The sequence below is a fragment of the Annulohypoxylon maeteangense genome (assembly GCF_022496945.1).
Source record: "Annulohypoxylon maeteangense strain CBS 123835 unplaced genomic scaffold GGS22scaffold_13, whole genome shotgun sequence".
Classification (NCBI taxonomy): domain Eukaryota; kingdom Fungi; phylum Ascomycota; class Sordariomycetes; order Xylariales; family Hypoxylaceae; genus Annulohypoxylon; species Annulohypoxylon maeteangense.
In genome coordinates this window covers 321,013-336,892 of record NW_025953260.1, presented here as the reverse complement: position 1 = coordinate 336,892, position 15,880 = coordinate 321,013, and the positions used below count along the sequence as shown (strand labels likewise).

The 15,880-nt window shown below is 45.9% G+C and overlaps 8 protein-coding genes across 8 annotated transcripts; 2 read left to right on the top strand and 6 right to left on the bottom strand.

Annotated features, from left to right (window-relative positions):
* Nucleotides 1–33: 33 nt before the first annotated feature.
* On the bottom strand, nt 34–2,036 carry GGS22DRAFT_190428 (UV-endonuclease UvdE; the record flags this gene model as incomplete). The annotated part of the gene is made up of 3 exons (XM_047964975.1): nt 34–918; nt 978–1,379; nt 1,449–2,036. 3 exons carry the CDS (start codon nt 2,034–2,036, stop codon nt 34–36), a joined length of 1,875 nt encoding a protein of 624 aa, XP_047816955.1.
* An 806-nt stretch (nt 2,037–2,842) lies between these two features.
* GGS22DRAFT_167918 (uncharacterized protein) lies at nt 2,843–4,551 on the bottom strand. The gene is made up of 3 exons (XM_047962059.1): nt 3,852–4,551; nt 3,609–3,779; nt 2,843–3,556 (listed from the first exon to the last, which is right to left on the bottom strand). Exons 1-3 carry the CDS (start codon nt 3,920–3,922, stop codon nt 3,208–3,210), a joined length of 591 nt encoding a protein of 196 aa, XP_047816954.1. The 5' UTR covers nt 3,923–4,551; the 3' UTR covers nt 2,843–3,207.
* Nucleotides 4,552–4,598: 47 nt separating this feature from the next.
* Nucleotides 4,599–6,540, bottom strand: GGS22DRAFT_167915 (SET domain-containing protein). The gene is made up of 3 exons (XM_047962058.1): nt 6,402–6,540; nt 5,709–6,340; nt 4,599–5,645 (listed from the first exon to the last, which is right to left on the bottom strand). Exons 1-3 carry the CDS (start codon nt 6,529–6,531, stop codon nt 4,956–4,958), a joined length of 1,452 nt encoding a protein of 483 aa, XP_047816953.1. The 5' UTR covers nt 6,532–6,540; the 3' UTR covers nt 4,599–4,955.
* Nucleotides 6,541–7,276: 736 nt separating this feature from the next.
* On the bottom strand, nt 7,277–7,901 carry GGS22DRAFT_167914 (uncharacterized protein). Its single transcript, XM_047962057.1, has 2 exons — nt 7,758–7,901; nt 7,277–7,704 (listed from the first exon to the last, which is right to left on the bottom strand). Exon 2 carries the CDS (start codon nt 7,662–7,664, stop codon nt 7,383–7,385), a length of 282 nt encoding a protein of 93 aa, XP_047816952.1. The 5' UTR covers nt 7,665–7,704; nt 7,758–7,901; the 3' UTR covers nt 7,277–7,382.
* Nucleotides 7,902–8,442: 541 nt separating this feature from the next.
* GGS22DRAFT_190424 (uncharacterized protein) lies at nt 8,443–9,534 on the top strand (the record flags this gene model as incomplete). Its single annotated transcript, XM_047964974.1, has 1 exon — nt 8,443–9,534. One exon carries the CDS (start codon nt 8,443–8,445, stop codon nt 9,532–9,534), a length of 1,092 nt encoding a protein of 363 aa, XP_047816951.1.
* GGS22DRAFT_167913 (ankyrin) lies at nt 9,524–11,038 on the bottom strand. The gene is made up of 3 exons (XM_047962056.1): nt 11,020–11,038; nt 10,319–10,903; nt 9,524–10,150 (listed from the first exon to the last, which is right to left on the bottom strand). Exons 2-3 carry the CDS (start codon nt 10,512–10,514, stop codon nt 9,714–9,716), a joined length of 633 nt encoding a protein of 210 aa, XP_047816950.1. The 5' UTR covers nt 10,515–10,903; nt 11,020–11,038; the 3' UTR covers nt 9,524–9,713.
* Nucleotides 11,017–12,829, bottom strand: GGS22DRAFT_167908 (DNA topoisomerase IV, alpha subunit). Its single transcript, XM_047962055.1, has 6 exons — nt 12,238–12,829; nt 12,078–12,186; nt 11,939–12,025; nt 11,795–11,875; nt 11,664–11,735; nt 11,017–11,607 (listed from the first exon to the last, which is right to left on the bottom strand). The coding sequence occupies exons 1-6, from the start codon at nt 12,279–12,281 to the stop codon at nt 11,038–11,040; spliced, it is 963 nt and encodes a 320-aa protein (XP_047816949.1). The 5' UTR covers nt 12,282–12,829; the 3' UTR covers nt 11,017–11,037.
* A 350-nt stretch (nt 12,830–13,179) lies between these two features.
* Nucleotides 13,180–15,605, top strand: GGS22DRAFT_190421 (terpene synthase; the record flags this gene model as incomplete). Its single annotated transcript, XM_047964973.1, has 3 exons — nt 13,180–13,479; nt 13,544–15,256; nt 15,315–15,605. The coding sequence occupies 3 exons, from the start codon at nt 13,180–13,182 to the stop codon at nt 15,603–15,605; spliced, it is 2,304 nt and encodes a 767-aa protein (XP_047816948.1).
* Between the last annotated feature and the right edge of the window lie 275 nt (nt 15,606–15,880).

Below are 15,880 nucleotides of genomic sequence, written 5' to 3'. Positions count from 1 at the left end.
TGTAACCTAATATAAGTATCTTTGATTCAAAAGTTAGTCATCCTCTATTTCATCACCATTTCTTTTCTTATTCTTGACCTCCCTCTTCTTCGGGCGGAGCCATTCTTCCATGCCGAGAGGCCAATAAACCCGGTTATCAGGGCCGCCCATCCCGAATTCTGACTCCGGAACCTCGGGCAACGGCTGAGGTCCCTCTTCCGGCTCTCCGTCCTCATCATCGATATCCGCCTTCTTATTCTTGCGCTGTTTCTTTTTTGGCAACTTAGGAGGTGGTCTATTCTCATCTTCCCGCTCGTATGGGATCACGTCGTTGAAGCGATCCCATCCTGGCAATTTGAAGTTCCTCATTAAATCGAATACAGATTGCTCCTTATCCTTCGCTTCGATCATTAGGTCCATATCGTTCGGGCATGGAGGTAGGGTCATAACGCGAGGTCGATGCTTTCGTCTCTGTCGAGGGGTGATGGCTTCAGAGCAAGGTTCGCTGTAATGCATCTTTTGCGTGATACCTTTCCTATCCCAGGTCGCCTTAATTCGTGGGTAAAGCTCCACAATATCCTTAGTTCCTTCGCGAATCTTGTCTTTGTCGAATAGAATGTTATGATGATGATAGTCAAGAACGAGCGGAATGTTCAACTCCTCGCAAATTGGGAGCAGGTCGTGCACCGTCCAGGACACATCGTCATTCTCCAGAACAAGCCTTGCCTTGACACCTGGTGATAGGCCGGCATAATTCTTTCTAAATCGATCAAGCGTAGCCCCCTTGTCCCCAAATACTCCACCCATATGCAGGATCATGATGGCGTCTTTGTCGGGTTGTTTAGGCAATCGTAGAAGTGTAAGCATCTCGTTGTGGTATTCGAGATCACGAATCGCGTTTCTGACGACCTCTGGTCGAGGCGATCCTAGTTGGGTGTACTTGGAGTAGTGTTAGTAAGATCTCTCTCCAAATTGAAGAATTTGGGATTCTGGTATACTTGTCCAGGATGGGTGGTTAGCCGGTGACCAAGCTCTCCCGCAACTTTCCCGGCCTCCGCGAGTGCTTCAGAAGCGAATGGTGCTAGCTTATAGCCATACTCTTCATGGCTCGCAAAGGGGAACATCTCTGAGCTTAGGCGCATGAACTTGATACCGTATTTGTCATTCCATCGTACCATCTTGACAATGTCACGCGCGTTTGCGAGACCGAGAGCTTCGACATATTTTCTACCCCTAGCTACGTCGGCTGGTTGGTCCTTGTCTGGTCGGTTTTTGGTCGGGTGCTCGGGTTGAGTTGGATCTCGAAGAGGATGACGGTGATCTAAGATAGAGGATATTCGGCAGGTTCTCGAACTGAACACCGGCGGGTTTGAATTTCGAAGGTATGTGTTTAGACAAGCCTAAATTGGGTTAGAAATCATGTATTATATGCTTGAAAATACTTCGTCATAATAACTAGGGAGGTTCACATAGCCTATTCTACCCTTCCATGGCAAGGGAAGATAATCACTGTGAACGGGAGGTGGCCGAGAGCCCTCTTGCTTGAAGGCATTGATATCGGGTTCCTCTAGATCACCTTCCTCTCTACCCTCGCACACACCGTTATCTCGTTCGGCCTCGTTGACCCCATCCTTCATCATAGCCGCCTTCCTGAGTAGCTTTTTCTCGGATTGCGTAAGAATCGAGTCTGGCTCAGCCTTAGTCGGCCGCGGGATGAAGGCGTTGTCTTCATCTGCCGTGTTTAGAGTTCCTTGCAATGAACTTTTGTCCAATGCTAACTTCTGCCGCTTAACAGCATCGCGAAAGTTATCCTCCATCTCACGGAGGCTATCAATAGCCTCACCTACGTCCTCTGCATCTCCCAGCATCTTTTTCTTTTTGCCTCTCGCTTGAGTCAGCCCTGTGCGTGAAACCTCCTTGCTAGACTCGGCATCGGACTGCAACACCTCGCTCGGCTTCTTCACAATACGTCCTGATCTCCTAGGAGTAGCAATGGGGAGTTCCTGCTGTTCATCCTGCTGCAGGGCTACAGTTGACTTCTTGCGTTTTGGAACCATTGTGGAAGTAACCTGAGTGTATGCCCGGGATTTCGTAGGCATGTAATTAGAGTCTGGGGCAAATAAACTGAGAGTACGCCTAGATTCAGCTTTGGGATAGCGAATCAGACGTCGAAAGAAGATCAACATCCAAACTTGGATGGTGGGTAGTAGAGTACAAGAAGTTTCACGAATCTGATAGAATTTTGGATACACAGAGCCAAGAGGGAGTGAGAGGGTGAGATATGAGTGGTATGAAGATGTGATTCAGAAACGAAATGAGATCATGGCCCAGGAAGCCTGCAACCTAGAATTCCAATGCTTTCCTCAGCTGCTCAGGTACCTAGCAGCCGAGGTAGGCTGAAGGAATCCTCCCTGTCGGAGCTTGGTCACTAGATCCAAATCCATAGAGACGAGGTGCGCGCGTCATGAATCGAGCTTGGCTATACGATACACGAGGCGCGATGCGCACGGGAAATTCTGATCCGTTTGGAGGCTTATCGAGCTCAAAAAACTCGGCTGGTGTTACACGCATAGTAGCTTCCCGGAGCATTTCCTACGACGAGAGAAATAAAACCAATTGAATGGAAGAAGAAATTCTTCCCGATCCTCGACAATGATGTACGTGAGGTCATCTAGAAAGTAAGAGGCAATCGATGAAATCATTTAGGGTCGATCAAGATGTGGGGCACTAACTTTAAATGAGACCCGCAATGGCTGCAAGGGACTGGAGAGATCACGTGAGTGCTTTTTTTTACCCCACTTGACATCCGGGTGCATACATCATTTCTTACTGAGCTCTGGTCCGAACCGATCTTCAACTTCAACTTCAACTTCACATATTTCAATTAATAAAAATTGATTTCATTGATTTCATAACATCATAGTATCCTCATTCAAACATGAAGCTATAGCCGGGGTATCAATTGTCTTGCAACGAAACAGATCATTCGAGAAGTCCTACTCACGAAACGCCCATTCCTTTGCAATGTCCTGTCCTTGTTCCCGTTCCAAGATGTCCTAAACGCCATTTCTTTGAATAATCCACCTTTGAGCCTCTCAATGCCTAGCCTATCACGAATCATTCATGTCGTATTCTTTCGTCAATTCTTGGGTTAATATCGTCTCTTGAGTATTCTCGTATGTGTTAGGGTTGCTTGAGCTCAAGCACCGCGTCGGTTATGTTGCTAAATCACCAGAACGCAACAACAGGTAGTGGAGGAGGTGCTGAACTATTCTCCATAGAATTGCCGTCATCAACTACCTGGTAGTAAGGGGTTCGGCAGACAGGGCAATTATATTTCTTTCTTAGAAACCACATCGCCAAACAACGAGCGTGGAAGAGGTGGGTGCATCTCTTCATCTTGAGGATGTCGTCGTTAATAGGCTGCACGGGTTGGTTCTTGCTCTCCACAGTTGTCACTTCGGTAGTTGTGCAGGTTGCTGCTACTCCTTGGCCTGCCTCTACATCGACTTTATCTGCTTCTACTATTGTGGATGCATGGCCTTCTCTGGGATAGAGGGGCCCGAGACAGATCGGACTAGATCCCGAGTTAGTCCACGATATATTAAGACGAGTTGCGGAAAACCAACCATTCGGATTGCTCCGACTCTGTCTGTGGGTTACGGCGGATTGTCTTCTCAGTTACGCCCTCCAGCTCTGTCAATGCCTGTTGAATTGACCGTGGAAATCGTCTTCCACTTGAGGTAAGCCATCGACCTGAATAGTAAGACAAGCCGGTCCAACCACCCCAGTGAGCGCAACTATTTGAGAGTATTCATTAATAAGCCTTTTCGTATAAGATTTATAGTGTATTAATTTATGCGGAAACTTACAAGAGAACGGCGACGATTGCACCTAGAATAGTGAGGAAAGCGATCAGAATGTACTGCCACTGCTGCAGCATTTTGCTAAATGTCTTCGAGGTCAAGTGATTCGTGTAATACGGCGTATACCTAGACACAACGAGCGGCGTCGAGAAGCGTCAAGCGGGGAAGATCATTGGATCATTCCGCCGTTGAACAGCTTCACGAGTACGAAACCTGTGTGTGGCCTGGTTAGATATTAAAGTTTTAGATAAAAAGCATCGCGAAAGGGAAGGCGTGTTGAAAAAGAAGCATCTAATCATACACTTACAATTATCGTGTCGAGGCGCGGCGTCGATTTACATCACACAGTTCTAGGATGTTGGTTGTTAGAATAAACGGATGTGACCCATCCCTTGCTTGTGTCTACTAAATCGTATCGTGTAGGTAATCACTAAGTAGGAGTGTGTACGTAAGGAGTGAATGGGAATTGAGAAGTGTGATGAGTGTTGTAGATAAAATTTAGGTTGGACGGTTGTAAAAGGACGAAGCTGAAAATACACGTGCCATGGATATCATGTACTGGTTCCGGCGTGCTGTAGGGGCCATAGGGGGGCATAGGGGGGGCCGTAGGGGGGGCCTAAAGAACGACCTAGAAGATAGCTGTTTAGTGAATAGTTGGGGTTAGCAATCACCAACTTAGATATCCCGAACTCCTCATTAGCATGCAGTCTTGGAAGCTTGGAAATGTGATTGCCGTGAGGCCTAAATTTAACATCTAAACTAAAACTGTCCATTTTCTGATCTACACCTTATGTGCAACCCCAGTCCTTGTATTTCCAACATCGCCCAGCCAGTAAACGTGATAAGTTACAGCAGATCCGTCGGAAAATAACAGCTGTGATCAACGCCCCAGCAGCCAGTCGCAGCCACGAAACGTCGATTTGGGAGTAAAATATCAACACCATTTCCACCATCTGCACAATCTGCACCACTTAATTAATTTTCACTGCTGTGCCGGACGTCAGGCCGCCAGGCTGGCACACACACGTGGCTAATCATAGTTCGGAAGAAAACTGTGGGAGCCAGAATCCCGACCTGCATAAGATTTGTGACGATGGCATGATTACGACTTCATCTCATCCTTTGTCTTTTCGCGTATGGTTCACTTTCTTGATCAGGTTTTGATCTGACCTTTGACAACTTCTCCTGTGTAAAGTTAATCGCTTCTTGCAGCAGCGCTTTCTCGCCCCATCGCACAGCCAAGGCCATCTTCTGCCGACCGAAAACCTTATCGCCGGACAATAAGTTGAAGTCGAATGCTTGACTCGTTGGATATTGGGCCAATCTTAACTCGAGGGCACGATGTATGGCTGCTAGTGCGATCTCATCTCGTGTAGCTTTGTCGGGAATCGTTGTTGGGCTGACCTTTCGGATTTCTTTAAGTATCGTGTGGAGTTGGTCCATCAGATCCGCGGGGATTTCTTTAAGAGGGGCTTCTTCCTGAAGATGTCCTGTAGAATCTGGCTCTCCTGAATCTCGTTCGATAACAAAAGCATCTTCAATCTCCTCCACGTCGAGCTCATTGACTGCTTTACCCCAAACCGATTCATCAACCGTGATGACATCTTTCAATACAGACAATATCAAGTTCCAGGATATCTCCGTAACGTCATATCGAGCATGGTGGCTTGTTACGTACCCGTAACGTCTTAGCAACTCCCCATTGCCGAGAGGACCGTAGTAATTGAGTATTTCAGTGCCAGCTGGAATTGGCCGGAGTGTCGTGACAGACAAGCTGTCTTCGCCGTGATTGACGTGAGCCTGGAGATGATCAATACTAGTTCCACAAAATAATAGCGCACATGGTAGAATCAATTGACTTACGTTGAATTCAGCGTCAGCATTCAGAATATCCGCCATCGGGACCATACCCATCATAAGGGAACTTTCCTTATCCTCCACCCACTCGTCGTCATTTTCTGGGTCATTCTCTTCGTCATCATTCTCTAAATCAAAAGCGTAACTCATTATGGTGCTACCCATTTGATGACTGAGGTATACAAGTTGCTGTTCGCCAAGCCTTTGGGATCCATCCGGGTAGAAGACATCTGCATGCTCTTCTATTACTGGCAGCACCCTAGTGCGAAACATCTCGTCGGCCTCATCTTTACCAATCTTCCCAACTATCGCACTGGCCTGCAGTTCTTGGAGTTCTTGCTCCGACCACCACATCAGCGTCTCGAATTGAGTAGGAAGTACATCGAAGTAAGGCTTCCATCGCGACTTTTCCCCTTGGAAGTACTCGTAGATCATGATAAGAATAAGCGAGACCCAGTTATCTGGAGGACCGCTAGTCTCACTCCCGTCTTCATCTGCCTCATTGTCCGCATCTTCTAAGCCTGTGGTCTCGAAGACTTGTGGTATGCGTCTTGGGAGATCAGAAGTCTGCGTGCTAATGATTGCCGTCCTCGGAATGTTGAACAGAATTGTGTCCTGAGGGATATCCGCAGTAGCGACTGGACATTAATTAGTAAATAATGTCCACGGAGTACATTTCAAATGTAGAGTGAGTCGCACCAATTCCTCTACCCGCTCCCGTCTTGCGGAGATCCTCAATCTTGATATCCGGGTGGAAAGTTGCACCCGGCCAGGCTCGGAACCATTCCAAGAACGTTGCGGTTTTGGAGTCGAATGCTGGGTCCGACATATTTTTTGTACGTAGCTTTAAAAGCCTCCGGTCGATTTCAGTGGTCGCTGGATGTTCTTCAGTGAGATATTTGATGTAAAACAAAATTTAATAGGGTAAGCTGCCGACGAGCTCGGAGATCAATCGGCTTTATCGATTAATACCGACCGATGTGAGAGATCTACGGATGCATTAGCTAAGGAACCCCACATTTACCGCCTGGCAGAATTATGCTGATCCCTGTCGCCTGTCCAAATCATTCTAGGGAAGAACCTTGGAAATACAAATACATTCCTCCTCAGAGTCTTCACCTCTCAATTACCTGCGAAAAATATGTCCGTAAGGATGAAGCACCTGCAAATGGAAACGACATTTCCAAGTCCTTCCTACAATCATACATCTTCCCCTTTTCAATACCATCATTATACATGCCATTAAACCCTAACTCCGATGGTCTTAACAAATCAACCCACTTATCTTATCTCTAAACTTATACACATTTGCTTAAGGGCTAAACCGTGTATTTTAAACCATATGGCGCTCCTCTTCAGTGACTTAACCCCTAAATCCTAGGGAGTGACCGCTATATCTTAGTGGATCCGAACCTTCGTACTGCCACAATCATCAAACCAGATACCAAGAAAAAACCATCTTATTGATTGGATATCAACCCAAGCGCCCTTTCCAGTCTATCTAGATCCTCGTCCGTCACTCCAGTATACAACAGACAAGCAGCGCCGCACGGGATGGGATGCGGTCCCTCGTTCGTATCGCATTTCCCTGCTAGAACCGTAGAGAGAACCATGCAGGTAGGCGGGACATTGTCATACTGAGCCTCTGGGGACAATATGAGCATTTCCAAAACCAATACGCTATGTTATGCTTGAAGGAAACTTACCTCCTGGCCCTGGAGAGGAACTCTTGATAGTTACACTATGCAGTGACTTCCCACAAAGATCGTAATTATACTGGGGAACACCACAAGGTCCTTCGCCAAGGCTGTTTCGCCCGGCGAGGTTGACGCGCGGCGCAGATTCGGTGTCGACGATGTTGCGGGCGTCGATGGGACCTGAGATGTGTAGAATCTCTCTCTTGTAGTCTTGGGACTCAAAGGCGTCAACGATTGCATCCAAAACTATCTTGAAAGCAGGCATATTGAGTATCTGAATGATATTCTTGGGTTGGAATCGTACGGTATGTGGTAGTCAGAAGTATAACGGTATCCAAGCTCATTCTTATATGTCAAGTGCCCAGGTGGGTAAGTACTTCCATCAAAATCGACCTATTAGGAAGACGTCGCAATACATAACCGTCGGATCTAGGATATAAAGTGACCATTTATTAGCTATACGATATCATTAAATTTGAAAACATCTAGTTTGATGTGTAATTGACCATCACATCCATTGAGTTACCAAATCACACAATAGGGGCTAACAAATAATTTAGAAATACTACGAAACTATCAAATCTAGATCTGGGCCTCTTGTTACCTACCCCAACACAGAGTTTGCCTTATTTATATATATCGTGGCACTATAACTAGGTTTTATGGAAATAATGAAAGCTCTACCGGTTGGGATCCCCCGGGTCTGTGAGGATACCAGCAAGATTCGCCTGTGCTACCAACGTATCTTACATAAAGAGTGTAGACGCTGCCTGAATAGGTACGTATGCTGTACGGTAAATATAAGAAACATTTGCCCCCGTTTGCGTCTTCCCATTTAATTGAGGTTGATTAACATGATGTTTGTGTTTCTGGGATAAAGTAATCAATGACCATTACGTCCGTATTGTCACCCCATGCCAAAAGAGCGAAACTACATCAACGGCCATGCTTAATAAAGACGCATGAAACGATATTCAGAATGTATGGCATGCAAGCATACTTACCTAGTCAAGTACCAGGGAGACCACCTCGCTCCACCAATCATGGTTCTCTCTGCTCTCTGGTTTCTCTTAGCAGCTCTGCTTTTCTATTTCTCAATTCGAAAGCCACCAGGCTACCTACGGTACTCTCTAGGCGCTCTTCACATCTTTTGTATGATAAGCAGCTTAATCGTAGACTGCTTCATCCCAAGCCCCTATTCGGAAACATGGATGTTGTTCGTTATTGCAACTATCTTACATGCATTCGCCATTCTATTCACCCAACGGAAAGTTGTTTATGACCCCTCGAAAAGGTTGAAGGATAATCTCAGGGACACATTCTGGATTTGGAGCAATCTACGCCAAATATCGTTCACCAAGAGAGTTGCTACTCCTGATACGAAGAATGGTGTGATAACCGCTCGCACGCTCTTTGCACTCACAAAATCATTTCGAATCCTAACCTTATGGTTCATGAATCGTTTCATTAGTTGGTTAACTCTTGCATCTTTCGTAAGGCTTCAAATCAACATCGAAGACTTTGCACCGGAGAAACAAGGCCTCCTACCTCCCATGACTCCTCGAGATCTATCTCTGCGAATAGTGATATCATCCTACTGGATTTCGAGTAATTATTTTACGGTTAATCTGGCCTACGATATATTTTCTGTCCTGTTTGTGTCTATTTTACAATGGGACATGCCTTCGGATTGGACATATGCGTTTGGTAGTGTTTCCGAAGCATACACACTTCGTCGGTTTTGGGGGGTTTTCTGGCACAAATTCCACGTCGAAGTCATTACTGCTTACACACCATCTTACTTCTGTTGGAAAGAAGATGAGTGTTGGAAGAGGTCTGTTAGGAACAACCTTAGAGCGCTGTGGATTTTTCTAGTGTCGGGGGTTTGCCATGGGCTCGTGAACCTGGCACTACAGAGGGATTCGATGAGACAAGACATCAGGTTCTTTCTCTCTAATTATATCATATGCTTGGTTGAGACGGTTGTAAAGTCTTTTATTTGGAAGAGATCTTCGCATAGCGTCGCCTCGAGTCTTTGGCTGCGACTTTTAGGATATGTCTGGGTACTATGTTTCTTCGTCTGTACCGTACCAGCTTGGAAATATCCTTTGGTATATACCTCTGTAATAGCATAGATGTTAGGTAGGTATTTTCTCATTATACCATTGAGTAAACTTGCTTTGCGGCGTTACTCCATGTATCTAGGGACATGGGACTGATTCATGGGACTGTAATAGTTATGGGCGGCAGTAAGCAATAGTTACCTTGGAAACCCCTTGAATGATTTCATTTGATTTTATGATGTAGCGCGAGCTTAACCGCCCGGTTCTACCTTAGAACCGGCTTCTTCTCCACTATTAGTCTCGTCCTCCATCTGGACATCTTGGGTACCCTTCTCAAGCCCACCTTCCTGGGCATTATCTCCTTCGATATCCTTGCTTTGAGATAAGAAGTACTCCATGATGTGCATATGGTTGTTGAAAGCTGCCAAGTCTAGCGGGATTTGGTCCTTGTCATTGGCCGCTGTTGGAGAGGCGCCTCTCGATAGTAATAACTTCACGGCGTCCAAGTGGCCACCTAGACACGCCCAGTGCAGGGCCGTGTTCCCAAACGAATTTTGGAAATTGACATACGAGATTTCTGCTGATGCCTCAGCTGATGGCGAACCTTCTTCTGAAGACGGCGTCGGGCCAGTTGCTGTCTTTGGCGTTCTAGGAGGAGGGAAGTGTGATAGTATTGATGTGATAGTTTCTATGTTGGATTTATTAGTAAAAGTTATAGCTCGTGTACAGTACAAGCTATGTAGACCTCCTTTTCATTAGATGATAGATCTTGAAATCTATTGTAGTAGATTGAAATTCGCTAGCCCCGAAGAGAAGGGAGATGATGAATAAGTAAATACAAATGAGGCGAACTTACTTGCGTGGCCATTTGCTGCCGCCATGTGCAAGCAGGTCGCCTTGCCATCATCTCTTGCTGCCTCTAAGATCTGAGAATTTGTGGTATTCTCTCGGCTGGTGAGCTCTTGGATCATTTCCGTGAGCTCTGCATCATCTCCAGTCCTGGCTAAGTATATGAGATCATCGATCTCCTCCTCCGATAGTTTTGGGGCCATTTTCTGTCTATACCCCTTTTGATCCTGTTGCTTAGCGGTCGAAAGTTGAATGCTCCTATCTCGACTCGGCAGCGATGCTTGTCTTGGTCCGTGCTTCAGTGAGTGATGGATGATCGGGATAGATGAAAATTTTCCTTAGGCGCAAATGGGGTGGAGAATATTCAATTATTTCCACTTGGATCTTCGAAAAATTTATGGTTTTCAAGAGATACTAGTAACATAGGATATGAAGGTCAAGTTAGGCTCTTCGAGAAATTTCGGCTTTCTAGAAGGCAACTGGCACGGCACCTGGGTGATTTTTATGATGAGACTCAGCGCTGTTGAAAATTAAGCACATTGGCACTAAAATTGTGAAAATCACGTGATTGCAAAGATTGGTGGCGCTTTGGCTTGATGCGATGTTAGCCATCTTCTGCAGAACCATACGAATTAAAAAATGTGTAAATGTAAATATAAATATTCATAATTGTATTGGATTTACTAATTAGATTGTTATTCGACTCACCAGTTCATTTAGTACCTATTATCCGCCTGCGAGCTTTTCGTCCAACCAGCCAGTCAAGTCCCCATGATCATCTACCGCTTGAATCTCAGCCTTGAGGTTTAACATTAACATTAGCTGCAATTCGCATATTAGTTCATTCTCATCCATATCTCTACCCGTATCCTCATCATTTGCCTTGGTAAATCTACTTAAGAGTGTTATTGCCTTTCGTCGATCCAACGTAGTAAGGTTGGAGAAGATTTCAACCGGACTTGCTGGTGGCATGCGCGAAAATGCTAGTGGCGTTGACGACTCTTGGCTAGACGGAGGACTGACGCCGAATGATTGGTGCGTATATGGGGGGTTCCCTATTGAATGGCGATGACCGGTGTGGCCTAGAATGTCACAGCCCTTGGGACCAAGCCACGAAAGCCCGGGTGTTGTAATATTCTCTTCGTGGCTGAGGCTACGACTCCCACATTTGTACGTGAGCATAATGTCAATGCCACTAGGATCAAAGTCCACAAGTGCATAGATAGGTATTCGGGAATAGGCCGAGTGAAGAAAACGAAGAAACTGTCGTGTGATGAGATCTGGATACCCCTTGCCCTTAGAAAATTATCAGCGAACTCTCGAGATTGTTGGCTTCTATGATGGGAACATACTGTGATAAGAAGTCCTGTCCCAGCGGCTGATGATCTATAATATCGAGATGCAGCCAGCCCTCGAAAGGTAGCCTGGAAGGGCGGTAAGATTATCCTGAGTAGGACCTAGGCCTATAGCAAGCAATTCTCACCTCCTTCTCAATGACCATGATCCATTTTATTTCGCCAACATCAACTTCACGGATTGTCTCGACGTGTGGAATCAATATACCCTTATGATATCTTATTAGCTAACTGAGCAACGGCGTGATGTGCGTTTTGGCTCTGTATCATACATTGTTGTCAGAACTGCAATTTAATAGAGAGTTACTCTTTAATGCGATAGTGGCGTTTCCTGCGACAAGGCCTTTGTAGGCGGCAACCTGTATTGGTTATTGATATTGGACCTTCAAGATTCGTCCATTGAATTCGTACAATATTCAACGCGTCTCTACCAACTCTGAATGTAAAGGCGACATCATCGACCAAGTTATCTACATATTGTTGGCTACCGAAAAGATCCGGGTCTTGATAGTATATGTTTCTGATAACAATTAGCGATTGATCCCTGGAAATAGAATAACCTAGGATAGACCTCTTTGTAATGACACGGTCGGAGATCAATGCCTCGTGGCACATATGAAGGATCTGAAGAAGACACGCTTGAGAATAGGAAGCAATATTGTAAGCGAATTTAAAATCTATAGGAAGGTATGATGATGGTAGATTGGCCTACTAAATCTCTTTACCTCTGCACCTGTGTTTGCTGGAAATCGGACTAGGTTCTCATTCCCCGACCGGCGACTACGCAAAGGAATGGCAAGCACTCGATTCTCGCTAAGCGCGTCGATGATATCTTCCAAGATACCCTCAATCTTGGAGATGATGCTGCGGCTTTGGGCATCTTGCGCGAAATCTCTAGCGAACATAATAGCGTTGGCGTCTTATAGTTCTTTCATAGTAGCGGGATACCGTGAATTGACAAGTTCCACGTTCGTGGGTTGTTCATTCTATATGGAATAAATCTAGAACGAATCTAGAGCGAATCAACCATGAGAATACATGGGAGATGAAAAAGAGCTACGGAAGCTCCTTCTCTTCCACGTTACCAGATACTCGAGTAGGTAGCTTCGAAGCTCCATCATAGAACATGCAAGGGACGCTATTGCTGTTCTATTCAATGTTCTTGAAGCTTTTACAGTGGGTGGGTATGGGGGAGCTTTCACATTCCCCAGATTAAGCTCTTATCTAATCTCTGCACCCCTGCACAAATAGCCATTTGAGACCCCAATTCATGGATCCGCTACCGTAGCTTGACATGCAAGGTACAGCACAACAATCGTGTCCACTAATTCCACTAATTATGCGTGCATGTGAAGAAAATAGGCGGGAAATCGGAAGGATTGCCTCCCCGGACAATTGCGGTATGGCTGAAGTCTAATGGGAAATTGGAGCCATACCTACTTTTTAAACCTTACGATATTTTCTGTCCGACATTTCTGAAATAATACCAATCCTTCCGTACACAGTCTTCAATATGGTGACGACTCGATCAAGCAGCTCTACGAAGACCAATGGCACCCCGCAAGCCAACGGAAAGTCCAATGGCAAAGCCAATGGATTCTCGCTTTCCGATAGTCAACACAAGAAACGTCCCAGTGACGATACCTTCGAAACAGCATCGAAACGTCCAAAACTCGAAGAAAGTACCGATTTAACACGATGGCGCATGTTGGATGAGAATGGAAGACACACCTGGAGATATCTGGAAGATGAAGAAGCTGTACAAAAGTGGCCACAGAGTTATGCCGATAAATGGTTCCTTGGACTAGAGACCGTGAGGGATTCACCCTGCCATTCTAGTGTATTCCTTGGTAACTAATCCTCGTTACTTACCACAGGGCCTTCCTAGCCTACCGAAACCTACGAGCCCCCTCGATTCTGTCGTCAACGGATTATCATTTTTTGAGAAGCTCCAATTACCTTCGGGTCAATGGGGATGCGAGTACGGCGGTCCCATGTTCCTTTTACCTGGCATTGTGATCACCTGGTATGCGACGAAGACGCCGATTCCTTGGTACGTCGCTACAGAGATCAAAAATTATCTATTTGCAAGAGCACATCCGGAAGATGGAGGCTGGGGTTTGCATATAGAAGGTGAGAGTACCGTCTTCGGTATCTCATTGAACTATGCTGTTCTTCGTATTGTCGGCGTGGATCCCGAACACCCGGTGATGGTCAAGGCTAGGGGAACGCTGCATAAGCTTGGGGGAGCTACGTTTGCTCCTCATTGGGCTAAGTTTTGGCTGAGCGTACTGGGCGTTTGCAAATGGGATATCGTCAATCCCATCCCGGCTGAGCTATGGCTTCTCCCTGACTGGGTCCCGTTTGCTCCTTGGAGATGGTGGATTCACATGCGTCAAGTCTTCCTACCTATGGGCTACATCTACGAGAAGAAATGGTCTTGCGAAGAGACGGATATTATTCGGGGCCTGAGACAAGAACTATTCGTCGAGCCGTGGGAGAGGATCGACTGGGCTGGCAATCGTAATAGCATCTGTCCCGTCGACAATTACCACCCAAAAACGTGGCTTCTTAATACCGCCAACTGGTTCCTCGTCAACATCTGGAACCCTTACCTTCGTACCAAGGGGCTAGCTAAAAAGGCCGAGGATTGGGTCAGTAAGCTCGTTGATATGGAAGATGAGAATACAGATTTCGCAGATCTGGCACCAGTAAATGCAGCCATGAATACCGTCGTCTGCTATATACGCGATGGTCCTGGCTCGTATTCGGTTCGGAGGCATCTGGAGAGACTTCAAGATGGGTTGTGGGTCAAAAGTGAAGGCATGCTTTGCAACGGTACAAATGGTGTACAATGCTGGGATACATCATTCTTGATCCAAGTTGCGACTGACTCGAAGCTCGAGCAGGATCCTCGATGGAGACCAATGTTAACAAAAGCGTTGAAATTCCTCGATGACCAGCAGATACGTGAGAATTGCAAAGACCAAGGAATTTGCTACCGGCAGCAACGAAAAGGCGCTTGGGCTTTCAGTACCAGAGACCAAGGATATGCCGTGTGCGATTGCGTTTCCGAGGCCCTAAAATCAGTCATCCTTCTACAGAAAACCCCAGGATATCCTCAGCTCCTCGAAGACCAGCGGATATTTGACGCCATCGACACTCTATTGACCTACCAGAACAAGTCCGGCGCTTGCTCGTCATACGAACCGACTCGGGGAAGCGAGCTAATGGAGATGTTGAACGCGGCAGAAGTATTTGGCAAGATCATGGTCGAATATGATTACGTGGAGTGTACAACAGCAGTGGTTACTGCGCTCTCGCTGTTCCAGAAACATTGGCCTGACTACAGGCCTCAAGAAATCAAGGATTTCATTGCCCGATCCGTAAAAGCGGTGAAGTCATTCCAAAGACCCGACGGATCGTGGTATGGCAATTGGGCCATATGTTATACTTATGCTACTATGTTTGCGCTGGAGAGCTTGAGGAGCATTGGTGAGACCTACGGCAATAGCCCATATTCGAAGAAAGGTTGCGAATTTTTGATTTCCAAGCAAAGAGAAGATGGGGGGTGGTCGGAAAGTTATCGAGTAAGTTGATTTCTATCTAGTACCTTATCTACCTTGTAGCTAGCCTAACTGTCTCTAGTCCTGCGAAAAGATGCTGTACACCGAACACTCGACGGGATCACAAGTTGTCATGACGGCTTGGGCTCTGATAGCCCTAATGAAAGCCGATTACCCCGATATCGAACCGATAAAGAAGGGTATCAAGCTCATCATGGACAGACAACAACCAAATGGTGAATGGAAACAGGAAGCAATCGAAGGAGTGTTCAACAAAAGCTGCATGATCTCATACCCGAATTACAAATTTACCTTCACCATGAAGGCCCTTGGGATGTTTGCGACGAAATATCCTAACGAGACAGTTGTTTAATGGCGTAACTATCGAAAGCGACAAGCGCTGTTGCGTAGCATAATGATGCAAGAATGGGATTGATCTGAAATGGTTAATAAAATCTAATAATACTTAATGTCACACCTATGATGTTGCTAATTCTATAAGTGTCAAATCTACCTCCCCAGATTGGATTTTAATATCTGAACCTCCTTTTACACCGGAGGTATACCTAGGTGTCTACCATTATCGTGTCATCTTCTAAGTGAACTGGTTCCTTGTGCGACTGACGTAGCTGGTCCTACATTACATAG

What these genes read in the sequence shown, in the direction of transcription:
- GGS22DRAFT_167918 (XM_047962059.1), bottom strand. Translation starts at nt 3,922, where the DNA reads ATGCTGCAGCAGTGGCAGTACATTCTGATCGCTTTCCTCACTATTCTA. An exon ending in GCAATCGTCGCCGTTCTCTT is followed by an intron (nt 3,780 to 3,851) that starts GTAAGTTTCCGC and finishes ACTCTCAAATAG; the next exon opens with TTGCGCTCACTGGGGTGGTT. An exon ending in GAGTCGGAGCAATCCGAATG is followed by an intron (nt 3,557 to 3,608) that starts GTTGGTTTTCCG and finishes CTCGGGATCTAG; the next exon opens with TCCGATCTGTCTCGGGCCCC.
- GGS22DRAFT_167915 (XM_047962058.1), bottom strand. Translation starts at nt 6,531, where the DNA reads ATGTCGGACCCAGCATTCGACTCCAAAACCGCAACGTTCTTGGAATGG. An exon ending in GGGAGCGGGTAGAGGAATTG is followed by an intron (nt 6,341 to 6,401) that starts GTGCGACTCACT and finishes ATTAATGTCCAG; the next exon opens with TCGCTACTGCGGATATCCCT. An exon ending in ATGCTGACGCTGAATTCAAC is followed by an intron (nt 5,646 to 5,708) that starts GTAAGTCAATTG and finishes GATCATCTCCAG; the next exon opens with GCTCACGTCAATCACGGCGA.
- GGS22DRAFT_167914 (XM_047962057.1), bottom strand. Translation starts at nt 7,664, where the DNA reads ATGCCTGCTTTCAAGATAGTTTTGGATGCAATCGTTGACGCCTTTGAG.
- GGS22DRAFT_167913 (XM_047962056.1), bottom strand. Translation starts at nt 10,514, where the DNA reads ATGGCCCCAAAACTATCGGAGGAGGAGATCGATGATCTCATATACTTA. An exon ending in GGCAGCAAATGGCCACGCAA is followed by an intron (nt 10,151 to 10,318) that starts GTAAGTTCGCCT and finishes AATCCAACATAG; the next exon opens with AAACTATCACATCAATACTA.
- GGS22DRAFT_167908 (XM_047962055.1), bottom strand. Translation starts at nt 12,281, where the DNA reads ATGTGCCACGAGGCATTGATCTCCGACCGTGTCATTACAAAGAG. An exon ending in TCATGGTCATTGAGAAGGAG is followed by an intron (nt 11,736 to 11,794) that starts GTGAGAATTGCT and finishes CCGCCCTTCCAG; the next exon opens with GCTACCTTTCGAGGGCTGGC. An exon ending in GGACAGGACTTCTTATCACA is followed by an intron (nt 11,608 to 11,663) that starts GTATGTTCCCAT and finishes TAATTTTCTAAG; the next exon opens with GGCAAGGGGTATCCAGATCT.